Source organism: Geotrypetes seraphini, chromosome 15 (genome assembly GCF_902459505.1).
Source record: "Geotrypetes seraphini chromosome 15, aGeoSer1.1, whole genome shotgun sequence".
NCBI lineage: Eukaryota > Metazoa > Chordata > Amphibia > Gymnophiona > Dermophiidae > Geotrypetes > Geotrypetes seraphini.
This window is the reverse complement of record NC_047098.1, coordinates 16,078,718-16,093,779: the sequence shown is the minus strand read 5'-3', so window position 1 is coordinate 16,093,779 and position 15,062 is coordinate 16,078,718. Positions and strand designations below refer to the sequence as shown.

General features: G+C 45.3%; 1 protein-coding gene across 13 annotated transcripts in view; it reads left to right on the top strand.

Moving 5' to 3' along the window:
- Nucleotides 1-15,062, top strand: part of PRDM16 (PR/SET domain 16) — an 888,295-nt gene that overhangs the window by 867,149 nt on the left and 6,084 nt on the right. For 10 of the 13 annotated variants that reach the window (XM_033921997.1, XM_033921996.1, XM_033921992.1 and 7 more), the window contains 2 exons: nucleotides 4,440-4,679; nucleotides 11,721-11,895. The exons of 1 other annotated variant lie outside the window; for it this stretch is intronic. In XM_033921997.1, coding sequence (XP_033777888.1) covers nucleotides 4,440-4,679; nucleotides 11,721-11,895 — 415 coding nt within the window. Of the gene's footprint in view, nucleotides 1-4,439; nucleotides 4,680-11,720; nucleotides 11,896-15,062 lie in introns of those variants that run through there. 2 more of the 13 variants (XM_033921998.1, XM_033922004.1) reach the window with 2 other exon arrangements.

The following is a 15,062-nucleotide window of genomic DNA, read 5'->3' as shown; positions in this document are numbered from 1 at the left end:
TCTGTCTTGCTTTCTTTCTCTCTCTCTCCTTGGCCGCTGTCTGTCTCTCTTTCTTTCTGTCTCTCTCTTTCCTCGGCTGTCCACCACCACCCCTTGCCTGCTCCCCCTGTCCAGCAGCAGCCCTTCTCCCTTCGTTTTACCTCCCCCCCAGTCCAGCAGCAGGCCTTCTCCCTTCCTTTTATCTCCCCCCCTGTCCAGCAGCACCTCTTCACTGCTCCCCCTGTCCAGCAGCAGCCCTTCTCCCTTCATTTAACCTCTCCCTGTCCCTGTATTTCTCTATTGCGCCATGCCTGCCTGTCTCTCCGTAGCCCCCTTTTGTTCCCCCCCTCCCAAAGCAAAGCATGATTGCTGTCTGCCCCCCAGCACACCCCTCCCCCCAAAGCAGCCCCCTTTCCCTCTCCCCCTCCACTTCTTACCAGCATGGGACACCTCGCAGCACCTGCACGACAAACTCCTGCCGTTGCTGAGACAAACCGCTGCTCAATCCACTGCACGCGCCACAAGCTGCCCCACGCGCCACAAATGGAATGCGGCCACGGAAGCATACAGCACGGCAACAGGGATCGCGGCCTCCTAAGTGCGCATGCGCATTATGCAAGAAACAACAGAGATGATATTGAGTTGAGATGTTGACGTTGTTTCTGGAATTGTATGAACAAGTCTTCCAAGGGATTCTCGTCCTAAATTGCAGTAAAAAAAAATAAAAAAAGTGGCCTCACTGTGCCCTGATGTGGGTTTTTGGCACATGCTAAGGCCATTTTTACCGCAGCTGTAAAATGACCCATTTTCTTTTTTTGGATGAATGTCCATGAGCTAATGTTGCCATTAGAAATAATTACTGCGTGAGAACTTACCCTCATCCATTTTGTTAGGGGGTCGGAGCTCATATGCTATCTCTGCGCTAATCAGTGAACATGTGCTAATGTAGATGCATTACTTCTTAACACAGGAATTTCCAACCCTGACATAGAGAATGACACAGAGAAAAAAAATTTATCACCCTCCCTGCCTCGTCCCCGCCAGTTCAGTCCCCGCCCCTGCCCCGTGAGCTCAGTCCCCCGTCCCTGCCCCATCCCTGCGAGTTCGTTCCCCGTCCCCGCCCTGCAAACTGTCATATCCCATTCACACAAGCCTCGAATAGTTATGATTTTATACTGAACTTATTTTATGAAAGTAGAAAAAGAGACAATATTCAGTACAGTTGTCATTTTATAAACACAAATACAGAGCAAGGATCAACAAAACCCCTGTTTCCCCTCCCTTTCACCAATATCCCCTCCACTATTGTGAAAACTGAACAAACCAAATTACTACAGAATGCTACATAGAAAAATCAAGCTAACGGATGTGACAAACGGACGTCTTTCCCAAGGTTTGCCACAGGGAAATTAAGGAAAGTATATAAACCCCAGTGCAGAAGGGCTGACCAGGTCAGTGACCAGGACAATAAATTAGCTGACTACCTGGTGAGTGACAATGAAATGGAAATAGAACAGGAAGGCTTAGACTTACCTGAAGCAGTTCCAGAGCCAGGCAGGAAGAAGCTGCCTTGCTATTGTCCATTGCCTGTAAGGCAGAAAGCTCGTAGGCAGTTTCCCCTCAGAGGAACGGCATGGGCTGAGGAAGGAATTCCCTTCCCCCATCCAAAGCCAAGGGGGAGTGGTTCTTCCCCTCAGCTTAAAGCCAGGCTCATTAGAGAGCAGAGGAAGGAAGGAGGAGGAGCAGAACGAGGCTTGGCAGTAGAGCAGAGGCAGGACGTGGCTGAGCAGTTCCTCAGCACTGACTGGGAAATGACTGAGGAACAGGCTGGTAATTTGGCCACTGAATTCCTTCCCCCAGAACCCATGGCGTTGGAGGAAAGTGGGGCTATACAGGAAAGCTGGCCAGAGGAGATGGAGAGCTGAATATCCTGAAAAGGTCTGTGAACAGAGGTCTTGTTTAGGCTGTATTTTGCTGTTTGCTCTTTGAGCTAATGACTGTGGGAGTTGCTAGGGAAATAATCCTGTACGGCAATTTCACATGCTGTTTTGCTGAAGTGTGGAAAGGATACAGTAATCTCCTCTGCAGGTTATGTGCACAGCTGAACCCAACGTCAGGCTGTAATGCTGGCTAGTTTTAAAGCCCAGAATTTCCTGACTTCCACACTCGGGAAAGTGCCCAGCTGTAAAGGAATTGCCATAGCAACTAACTAATTCAATTAGTCTGCCTGCCTCGTAGGAAGAGTGAAATTAACCCTCTCAGGGAAAAGCCTGCTTGTGACTAGGGAGAAAGTCCAGCCCAGCTGGAGAGATTAAGAGCACTGTAGGACAGCACAGAATATTTCTCAATCATAAACAGGAATGTCTCTTCTGTCAAAGCTACAGGAGAAAGTTATTGGTGCTAACTGTTTCACCTCCTAGCCTCATGGAATATTAATGACTGTATGTGATTTACCATCCCAGTCCAGAGTTGATTACTGGGTGACTTATGAGTGAAATGAACTTTTTCTGTTGTTTTTGTATGAGGTGCATGCTCCCAGGAAAACCCGGAGCGGCACAGTAATTCCACGGCCGGTGGCCGAATAAAAGCTTATGTTTTCAACAAGGCCATTCTGACAAAGTGTGATTTTTTCCCATAACCCTTGGAGAATAAGCTTAGTTGGGCATTTGCCAACGACTACCAACTTGAAAGGTGACCCTAATTCTAAAGGGACCACGCCAGTAACAAGCTTCATGTCATTACCTGACGGCTCAGGGTGTTCGCAGAGAGCGTGGGTGTGACACGGAATACTTCAGTCACACATGGCAGGAATAGTGTTAGAGGAGAGAAACTAGGGCATCTTCCCCCTGGTCAGAGAGAGCCCTAAGCCAGCTGGAAGCTAAAGAAGCACAGCCTGGGTTTTGCGGTTCCCAGTTATGTCTAATACCAGCTCTAGCAGGATAGATATTTCAAATCTGAAAAATTCTAATCATAAAATAAATAAAAAAATTTTCTACATTTTGTTGTCTGGTAATTTTATTCTTCAAATCACATTGGTCTCAGGCTTTGGGTTCCTTCTGTCTTCATCGCGGCATGGCTGGCTCCTGGAGGTAAAATGGGCCCAAGAGGAGCTGGGAGGGAGCTGGCGAGTCTGACACGGGCACAATTTTTTTACCAGAGAAGCCAGCCTTTTCACCACTCCCACTGGGCGGTGAAAGGCCTTGTCCCCATTCCTGTGGTAAACCAGTGCAAATGTCTTCATTCCTACGGATTTACTGCGGTGACCACGTTTACCGCGGTAAACGGTCCCCGTGTCATTCTCTACCCTGACACACACCCTAAAAAATGTTTTTTAGCATGCGCACATTTGGCAGTTTCTATAGGACGCCTGTTTGTGAAGGTTCCACGCCCCCACTCATAATATCAAGCGTCTCTTCCCACCCCCAATAAGACTCCTCTTCTGATCCCACATCCCCCAATTAGACATACCTATGATCCCCTAACAATCCCTCAAAGCTCCTTCTGAACTCCCTATAAGTCTCTCCTACTTGTTCTAAACCCAACCCTCCCTCCACATGTAGATCCCCAGCCCCTCCCCCACACACATGCTCCAAGACTTACCTAGAGCCATGGCCTGATGGTTCAGTGTTAAAGAGCAGAAGTGATCCCCCCTCCACTGCTTCTCTGTCCGCTGCTGGGTTCAAAATGGCATCACTGATCCCTGGCAGTGTCTTCTGGTACTACCACTAGGGATCAGCCTTCAATAAAAGAGCAATTGGAAGTTGTTCTCATGAGGGGATAAATTTATAACAGGGTGCCTATGTGAAATGCCAAAAAGATGCTTTTCTAGGCCTGTTTTATGAAGTTACCTATATTCTTGTGTAAAGTGTGCAAATTTCTGTGGTACCAAGGTCCATTCCTGTAGGAGGAGGGACCATCCTGGTGGCATTGACCACCCCTACATTGTTTTTCTGTGGCAAATTCTCTCACATAAATGTCAGCTATTATGATCTGTGTGGTCAGGCTGAGCGGTTATTGCCCATCGCCTCTCCATTTCCCAGGCGCTGTTAGAACAAGAACACAAAAACACAACTCTGTTCACACACGTTAGCCAGCCGCGGAGCTACGCACCTCCAGCCCCGGAGCCTCTCACCCTCGCTACGCCACTGAGCAGTTCTATATATTTACGTGTGCAATTAGCGTGTAAACTTAAGCGACCTGTCCTGCATGTGTCGTTTCATCCGGCTACTGGAACAGACTTCTGTTACACTATGAAAAGGTCTCGTTATTCAGGAACCACCCAGAGAATGTTGTAATTGCTAGACAAAGCATTCTCTGTTGGTGAGGGAGGAGGGAGGAAGGGAGAGGCATAACTGTGCCCTAGGCATGACCTTTACCCAGCGTAGAAGGTTAGTGAGCAAGTGCACGCTCAACCGATTTTCATAGCTTCAATCTGTGCCCTTCCCGTGCCTTCCTTGCAGGTCGGAAATTCAAGATATTGATAGCAATTCCCAGTGTCACAGTTTAGCAAATCGGAAATCGGAAGAGCCAGATGAGGAAGACGACGACGACCTGGAGGAAGATTATGAAGACGGCAGCTTGACGGGGAAATCGCAGGATGAGACAGCATCGCCCACGACAGAGCCCCGGGGAGCCTATGAGGAGGACGAAGAGGATGAAGAGCCCACATCGCTCACCATGAGCTTCGACCATACCCGAAGGTTTGTAGCATTGGGCTTTCAATCTGATTGCCGTGCGCCATTGGCAGGTCATAGGTCATGTCACTGTTTTATTTTCTTTAACCATGAGTCATACTTGCAGCTTATTTACCAAACCCAACTAATACTATGGCATCCCTGTGTATAAATTTATCTGCAAAAATGGAAATGTTTCGTAAAATTCTGAGGAAAGCAAACATTAGGATTGTAATGCAAAAAAAAAAAAAAAAAAATGTTTAAACGCATGCATTTTCCGTTTAGTGTAGGATTATTTATATAGTAACAAAATACACTAAATAAAATAGCATTCCCCATAGCACCTCCTACAGGTGAACTGTGAAAGTTGAGAACAATGCCTTAAATTCAAAAGCTGTATGCCTTTTATTCAATTTTGATTTTCATTCAGGATCCCTTTGAATTGCTAAGCAGTTTGTGCATGGATTAGTGTATGGTAATAGCACAAAGACATGATGACGTTATTCTGGTGATATGCTAATTCCATGAGCTAATTGCATAGCCCTGCTATGGTGCAAGAAATGGGCGTGAACTGCACATTGCAGTTAGTGCATGGTACCTTATGAACTGTCACTCATGCAGACAGCGCAGATGTGGGGTCGTGCATCTGTGCTATTGTCTGTATACTTACCATGCGATATAGAGCACTCCCTATAGTTAATGCACAGCCTTTGCAACGAATTATGCAGTCGATGCACCATTTTATTGGGCTTTGGTAAAAGAACCCCTTAGAATGCTTTAAAAGTGATGGGACTTGATATACTGGGATTTTTTTTCTGTGTGGTAACAATCAAAGTAATTTACATGTTTTAGACAGGTACTTATTTCATACCTGGGGCGATGAAGTGTTAAGTGACTTGCCCAGAGTCCCAAGGAGCTGCCGTGAGAATTGAGCTTTAACCACTAGGCCACTGGCAGTGAGTAGTTATGGTCACAGGACATAGCCGCTCACCGGCTAATCCAGAGAACCAGATATTCATTGAGAGATAGCCGGCCGTCTCCTGCTGAATATTGGCAAATAGCCAGCTAAGTTGTACTTACCCAGCTGGGAGCCATTCCCGGCTGGCTAAGTACCGCTGAATTTGGGAGGGAGTGTCTCTAATGTTTGCTAAATACAGATTATCTAATGTGGCTAACAAGATTTTAATTTTGGTAAGTACACCATCATGATAATGATGTCATAGTTGAATCTATCAAAATCTTCTAAACAATAAATAAATACATTTAACTACAGCGCTGGGCTAGGGTTACCAGATTTTACGACAAAGTACCGGGTTTTGAAAAGTTGTCCGGACGCCCGGACTTGTCCTCTAAAAAGAGGACATGTCCGGATAATTCCGGACGTCTGGTAACTCCGCCCTGGGCACATAAAAATAATTTTTCCATTGACATAAAGAGGCTGATTTTATAACACATCTGTACCTATATAAAATGCCAGCAAAAGTGGCAGAAATCAGGCCTGTCTTAAGGGGCAAATAGTTATACCTGCTCTCAAGCCAGGGGCATAGGCGCGGTCTGCCTAGTTTGGGCTCAGGCCCATCCACCCAGCAGCCACTGACTGCCCTTGCCAACCCCTCCCAGCCCGCGCAGCCTCTCTCTTCCTCTTCAGGCCACCAGCAGCAGGTCCTGCACGCTGCTGGCAGTTTACCCGGAAGCCTTCCCTCTGATGCGTTTGCGTTTTGGTATTTAAAGCGGTATCTCGAGCTTAAATAAACTTGAAGCTTGAGAGGGAGGGCTTCCGGGTCAACCGCCGGCAGCGGATAGGGCCGCCGGTGGCCTGCAGAGGAAGAGAGAGACTGCATAGGCTGGTGGGGGTGAGAAGGGAGGGAAAAAGAGAGGCTGAATAGGCTGGGGTGACAAGGGAGGGAAAGAAAGAGGCCCGCCCACTTTGAGCTCAGGCCCACCCAGAATTGGTTGCCCGGCTACGCCACTGTCTCAAGCAGATGTAAATATCCACTCTTAGATTATTCCCATCCACATGCATCTTATGATCTCTTGTGTGTACTTGTGAACTTGACCCAGATTCTACCATTGTACACACCTACCGGCAATGTTTGCGCCATTGTGTCACTGCGCTCGTTTTTACACTGCTTGGTATTTTACGAGGCAACTTATGCACATTTGTGGGTAATTCTCTATAGATCACCTAAACTCAGGCGCCAGGATGATGCGCATTAAAGCAACCCATTCTGTAATGGCAGCTATTATGGAATATTTCAAGCTTCAAGTTTACTTAAAATTATCTAAAATGTGTAAGCGGTTTAGAGTAAAATATCTTACAAGTTCAGCGTTGTATACCTAAGCACCTATGCCACCTAACCGTGGGGCAGTTTGGCGTGCAACTGTTCCCATTCTATAACCCACTCCTATAAGTGCTAGGCGTGGCCCCTGCCCCAACCATTCTCCTCCCAGGTCCACACCCCCTTGCAGTTGTACGCTATGGATTTTGTGCATGCAATTTTCAGAATCCCAACCAAGGTCAGTTTCGTACCTAAATTGCTAATTAGTGCCAATTAGCTGATAATTATTACATCAAGTGACTGACGCTACCATAAAACTTGTGCGCAGGTAAATCTGTGCATATTGCCAATTTGCACACGCGACTTTTAGTTGGTTATCAAGCCAATCAAGGCCGATCCTTGCCACTTCGCAAGCAATGATCAGCACTAATTGGCGAATTCAGGCGCAAACATTCGAGGAATGCCCCGACCTGCCCGTGCCCTTCGCATGGGCACACGCCTTTTTGGGATTCGCAGGTTTTGAATTTACACATCGTCTTTACAGAATACCATCTAAGAAGGGGGTACGCATAAGCTCGCTTGCTCCCTAAATTGGCGCACCCCGTTTTGAGACCCTATGTAGAATTTGGGGGGTATGCGTTCAAATTCCTGTCCTCGGCAAACTCTCATAAGCCCCCGTCTACTCATGCGCGTTGATGCTTTGCAGTTAAGGTAGGTTGACCTCAAAAGCGAACCTGCAGAGGCTACAAAACCAGTGGCATAGCAAGGGCAGTTGGCGCCATGGGGGGTGGTGCCTCACATCGCCACGCCGTGCACCCCCTACTCTTCTCCACCGTGACATGCACCCCCCCTGCCCTTGCATACCTCTTGAAACGTTCACCGGTGTGAGCAGCATCTTCCGCCTGTTGTTCGCGCCTGCCTCGGCTCCCTCTGATGTCACATAATTGTCCGGCAACTAGGAAGTGATGTCGGAAGGGAGCCGAGGCCAGCGTGAGCAGCAGGTGGAAGATGCCGCTCGCACCAGTGGACATTTAAATAGGTACGCAGGGCAGATAGGAGGAGAGGCGACGGCGTACCTGCAAAGACAGCGCCTTACTATACCATTGTACAAAATCTCCATGGTAATTGTCTTGGGGGTGGAGGGGTGTTCCCGGGACATCAGAGAAGACAGTTATGTTAACAGAGAGTAGTGGTCACCAGTGTACAACATCAACACAACCACAAACAAGAAATATAGTGACAGTGTATTGTAATTAACTGTTCCACATTCTATACTGCAATAACAGTTAACGCAGATGGCAGCCACCCGAATTGCAAGACACGCTCCCTGTCCCCTAACCTGAAACTCCATGTCAGGTCTTTCACGTGGCGGTTAACGTGCATTGTTTAAATAGTTTAGGAGTTGTCTGTTAATTGTTAATGTACATTAAAACATCACATAACATAAAACTCAATTTCTAGACCGCGTAAAGTTCTATGCGGTTAACAAAAGATTAAATAATAAACCACAACTGAATATAGAAATAAGAGCACCAGCAAATATAGAATGTTAATTACCCCCAAAAACCTAGAGAACAGCCAAGTTTTCAATTCTCTTCTAAAATGTAAATAAGAAATGGAAGGCAATAGTAAAAGCTTAAAAATCCTTGTCCCAAATTGCTGCCTGATAGGAAAGAGCACGTTCGTGATACTTTTTGAATTTACAGCCCCTGACGGGCGGAAAGACAAAAAGAGCACGTCAATCATCTTCAGGAAAGTTATGTACCGTTTATGCGCATAATTGCATAGAAAAACGCAAAACAAGAAGGAACTGCTAAACAGACGTACAAGACGCAGGTACTTTGATTAGGTCAGTCAATTGTTGCGTAGTATCAAAAACCTCCTTTTAACAAAAAGGGGGGGGGGAACCCAACACGGTCTGTGTTTTGATTAGCACATCTTCCTCAGGGGTCCCAAACATCTGGTTTGAACTAACAGAGTGAACCGCGACAAATGCGCTTGAAAAGCCGTGGCCTAGACTTTGAAGAAAGAGGCTGAGGATACTAAAACTTCTTCAGAGACTAGTCAACAAGAATTAAAGACCTCTAAGCAAATTAGCAAAACGCTAATTAAGGATAAGACAAATTTAAGAAGGAAAGTTGAGGCATTAGAGAACTTCTCAAGAAATAATAACCTTAGATTGATTAATTTCCCTAGGGCTACAATGGTCACACCTAGGGAAATGCTGAAACGCTATCAGAAGTTCTAGAAGGTTCTACACGGGTTTATTATCTTCCAAATAAGGCACAAGACCGACAACAGACATCAGAACAAGATCCAATTAATTTATCTAACCTGCTAGAAATGTCTGATAAAGAGCTGGTGACCCTAGCTACATTGCTTCTGACGGTTCATAGTCAGTGGCGTGCAAGACGCCAGCACACCGACAATTCGGCGCAAGACAGAAGCGCGCGGGGGAAAAAATAATTTTTAAAGAGCTCCAACGGGGAGGTTTTGGGTGACAACCCCCCCACTTTATTGGTTAGTGTTCGCGCTGCTATTGGGAGGATCTTTTTCTGATTTTTTTCGGGAAAAGTTCCGTTTTCTCTATAATGTGGGGGGTTTCACCCACCACACCCCCCTGCAACGGCAGCGCAAACACTAACCAATAAAGTGGGGGGGTTGCCACCCCAAACCTCCAGTCGGAGCTCTTTAAAAATTATTTTTTCCCCCGCGCGCTTCTGTCTTGTGCCAAATTGTCGGCGCGCTGGCGTCTGGCGCGCGATTATCCCGTCACTGCTTCTGACAGTAGCTCTTGCACCAGATAAAAACTGGCTGTTAAGACTTTTCTTTAGACATAAGCAAAAAGAATTTCTTGGTTTCAGGATTCTGATGGTTCCAGATTTGGCGAAAGATACACAGAGAAGGAGACGTGAATTTTTGTTAATGAAATCTGGTGTAACTTCCTTGGGAGCAATTTGCTATCTACGTCAACCATGCAAATGTATAATACACTATCAAAAGCAAAAGTTTGTCTTTTTTGAACCTTTCCAACTGTCGACGTTCCTGTCTACGTCACGCCTGGAAAAAGATGAGACCTGAGTGCAGTTGAAGGAAAGTCACCCTATCTCAGTCAACTAGCTAGCTAATTCTATAATTTTCTTTAATAAATCGCTTTATTATCCGTATTGGATCCTATTGAGGATTTGAGCTAAAATTTAAGCTAATATTGATTTTTGTTGTAATTAATTTAAATAATTTTCTTCTTCCATTTGCTTTGCTTTAATTTCCTTTCTGTATGCCGTGGCCTGTGCGCAAGAGAATGCGTTCTCTTTACTTGGCTCGGCTCACAGCGTTTCCAGAGGCGTTTCTCGCCACTCTTAGTATCATTGCACACAGGCCACGGATTTTCAAGCTCATTTGTTGCGGTTCACCTTGTTATTTCAAACCAGATGTTTGGGACCCCTGAGGAAGATGTGTTAATCGAAACACGGAACTTGTTGGGTCCCCCCTTTTTGTTAATAGGTGGTTTGATACTATGCAACAATTGACTGACCGAATAAAAGTGCCTGCATTTTGTACATCTGTTCTGCAATTCCTTCTTGTTTTGCGCTGTTCGATATCCACTGCAGACTTGTTGGATCCCTTCTTTGTTGACCATAATTGCATAGACGCATGTAAGTACACAAATATGTTTTTATATGCCAAATTTCCACCTAAGTGCTTATGGGCCTAGGTGTCTATATTTCTTCATTAAATAGGCTCCTAGCAGGTCCCCAGTTAACAAATTATCTCCCTTATGTGCTATAGTAAATAGTCTCCTTATTCCTTATTAAGGTCTAGGAATAGCACTTTCTCTCTATGTGTCTCAGCTTACCCAATAAAAGTAGGAATAAAATTAACATTAAAGGAATTTTGTAGACCACATAATACCAGCTGGAATTCAAAGTGGTTTTCCCTCTCCTCATCCTTTTGGAAATTTTCACGTTATTCATGCCCAAATACATACCGATGGGCCATTCATTTCAGAGATGGTTGCACACATGTATTCTAAAATACTGAGAAGTGTGAAGTGACTCAGAAACCGTCTCAGATGAGAGAGGTTGCGTTGTACCTTTGAATTATCACCATGTTCGCTGTGTTACACTGACTGCAGGAAATATCATTTTTCTAATGTAGAACCACACCAGCCAGCGACCTCTCTGTACAAGGGCTGGTGCTATTTAAAGTTGTCTGAGGAATGTCCCCCTGAAGCTAGGTCAAAGCACACATTTAAGGATTTAAAGTGTATATTTGGTGAGTTTTGAGGCAGGGTTAAATAATTTTCGGGCATTGGACCTTTTGCCTTGGACCTCACCTAGAAGACAACCACTGTTCTTACCAGAGTGTGGACTGTCATAATTCAGTGGGCTCCTTCTAGGGGAAAAATAACTGGGTTTTATTATTTCAATCGTAATACATTCCCAGACTATTTGTGCAAGCCATAAATAAAATGCAGAACACAAAGTCCGCCCGAATGCTTTAGCCAAGAAACACACTGGAACCTAAATGTTGCTTTTCATTAATTGTTATGGTGTTATGAATTACTTGCCCGATGTATCTCTTTGTAAGCATCCTTTCATTTGCTTCGTCTTTGCATGCTTCGTTTCATACCCATCTCTCCATTCATGTGACTTTTGTAAACGTGAAGACTGTGCATGCATGCAGGCGCTAACTTTAGATGATCTTACATTAGCAAGGCTGTGACAAAAAAAAAAAAAGCAAGACAAGCTAATGACAGGTCAACCCCTTCCCCTGGTTATTGGTACAGGTGTATTGAGGAGGAAGAAGCCGGCTTATTAGATATGGAGCAGATTCCGAATTTTGGGAAGGGGCTGGATCTTCGAAAAACAGCAGAGGAAGCTTTTGAAGTTAAAGATGTGTTTAATCCCACCTTAGACTCTGAGGCATTAAAAGAGACTCTGTACAGGCAGGCTAAGAACCAGGTAGGTATATCTTGCCTAGCTTGCTTCACAAACGCACTGGCTAATATCGGATCCGTGGATGGATTTCTGTTTTCAGAACTGGTTGGAATTTTGATGAGATTAAAACGTCTTCCACACCAAACATTTCTACTCTGCATGGTGGGGCGTTTATTGGGTTCATAGACAAAAGTGCGTGAAGACAAAGACACGCCACCAACCCAGCGCAAGGCGGAAGCGTGCCGAAGAAAACCAGTATTTTAAGGGGACTCCGACGGGGGGTGTTGGTGGGGAGCCCTCCCCCCCACTTTACTTAATAGAGATTGCGCCGGCGTTGGGGGGTTTTGGGGGGTTGTAACCCCCCTCATTTACTGGAAACTTAACTTTTTCCTTCTTTTTTAGGAAAAAAGTGAAGTTTTCAGTTTAATGTGGGGGTTACAACCCCTCAAGCCCCCCACAACGCCGGCGCGATCTCTGTTAAGTAAAGTAGGGGGGGGTTCCCACACACACACCCCCGTCGGAGCCCTTTAAAATACAGTTTTTCTTCGGCGCGCTTCCGACTTGCGCTCAGTTGTCTGCGCTGGGTTGTTGGCGTGCCTTTGTTGTCGCGCGCTTTTGACCTGTCATCGTTTATTGTACTTTAACTCAGCTTTTATGATGTTCAATTGCGAATAATCAGGGTTGCACCAAAGGGCCACTTAGTCTCTTGACCGGAAAGAAGCCTAAAAAAAATTTGATATTTAATAATATTGCTTTTTTTTGCCCTTTTTTTTTTTATTTTTTTTTAGCAAACCAAGTGACTCTGAAAAATACCAATTTCAGGTTGATATTCAAAGTGATTTATCCAGCTAGAAATGGCTCCTGGCCAGTTAATTTGCTTATTCAGGGCTAAGCGGTCTTTGACAGCAATACGTAACTGGTTAGTACTGCTGAAACTGACCGGTTAGTGCCGAAAGCAAATCTATTGGGGGGAGGGGCATTCTGGTGCAGAGTCAGCACATGGCCAGTTAAGTACCAATATATAGTACTTTCCCCACCCCCTTTTACTAAGCCGCTGTAGAGGTTTCTATTGCGGTCCAGACTCAGAGCACTAAATGCTCTGATGACCAGTAAAAATGCTGAATATCACATTTAACCAGCTATGATTTATCCAGCTCCACAAATCTGGAAATTCAGTGCCCAAACATGACGAGTTGCCAGTGGCCCCCTAATTTCTATTTCAACAATGAAGATGGTATTAGAGATCGATTAACTTTACCTGGATAGTCATTGGAAACTCATCCAGTTAAAAGTACCACTGTTTAGCAAGCTATATCTAGCATTACATTAGTGATTTCTATCCCGCCGTTACCTTGCGGTTCAAGGCGGATTACAAAAAGGATCGAGACTCAGAGGAGATATGATAGAGACCTTCAAGATCCTGAGGGGCATCGAAAAGGTTGACAAAGACAGATTTTTCAATTTGAAAGAAACCACAAGAACAAGGGGACACTCGATGAAATTGAAGGGGGACAGGTTTAAAACAAACGCAAGGAAGTTCTTTTTCACACAGAGGGTGGTGGACACATGGAACACCCTTCCGGAGGCCGTGATAAGAAATAGCACAGTACAGGGTTTCAAAGATGACCTGGATAGGTTCCTGGAAGACAAAGGGATTGAGGGGTACAGATAAGAGCAGTGGAAGGTTTAGAGATAAGTGTAGAGGTAGGCATAAAATTAGTCAGGGACCGCTGACCAGGCAATATGCCTGATGGGCCGCCGCGTGAGCGGACCGCTGGGCTGGATGGACCTCTGGTCTGCCCCGGCGGAAGCGACTACTTATGTACTTATGTACTTATGTACTTATTTCCAGAGGAATTATAGAATAGTTAGGGAGTAGTCAGCTTGGTTCATAGAGATGAGGTGGTTCTTGCGGCGTTAGGTTGTTTTTGAGAGTGGGGAGGCGTTAGGTTGGTTTTGAATGTTGGGTATCAGGGATTTTTTTAAATAGTAGGGTTTTTATTTCTAACGAGCACAAAAACAGGGGAACAACAAAACCACAGGTAAAATACCAGAAATCAAAAAAAAAAAGGTGGAATTGTCCAAAGAAGAATGATGTGCACTAAAATAGTGTCCACAAGCTTATCTGTAGATGTACAAATCTTTTATTCTTCCAATGTCAGCATGGTACATGTACATGTTTCGGCCAACCGGCCTGCTTCAGGAGTCTTAAGAATCACAAAGAGAAAATGAAGTGCTGCATAAAAGACGTGGACGCTACCAGTGCTCCCTCTAAGCGGGCGGGTGTTGTGGGCAATTTTTTTTCGCTGTGCGCTACAAATATCGGGCGCCAGCGCCAACTCGCCCGATTCTCCAGTCTCGCCGCCCTGCCATCTCTGTACGCCGTGCGCTGTGACGTAAACTTGTGCGCTGCGATGCAATATTTTGTGCGCCTGCGCACGCCAGCGCAGCTTAGAGGGAACACTGGACGCTACCAATTTTCAAATGAAATCTAAAAAAGACGCGTGTGATCAATGTGAGCCGCCACAGTCTGAATTTGATCTGAGTTGTTTTCACACGCGTCTTTTTTTAGATTTTGTTTGAAAATTGGTAGCATCCACGTCTTTATGTTCAAATCTATTTTTATTAAGCAAGTACAACAGCAATAGAAAACTGTGTATACGATTTCACCCAACAACCGCGGAGGACTGGACTCTGATGTCCTCCACGATCAAAGCAACACCCCCACCTCACAGAAAGAGACCTCCCCACCCACCCAGAGAAACATACAACTCACAAGCAGGGAACAACAATGACAAATAGATGCACTGAATCAAAGGTGGAGTCTGTTCAGGATACGGCTACGACTCTCAGGGGACAAAATGTTCAAATATGGAGTCCAAGTAAAGTCTCTGCTCTGGCGACGAGAAGAACAGGCCAAACGGGCCTCCCAGCCCATAAGTTCGTGAAGTCAATTCCTCCAATGCCAAAAGGAAGGGGGTTCAGGAGAAATCCAGCAACATAAAATACATTTCTTCCCAAAAATAAAACATTTACTAAGAAATAATTTTTCAGAAGAAGTGTATATGGACAGGAAAGAAAACTGGGCAAACAACATAGAAAGCACTGAGACCTTATGCAGCACTTCATTTTCTCTTTGTGATTCTTAAGACTCCTGAAGCAGGCCGGTTGGCCGAAACATGTACATGTAC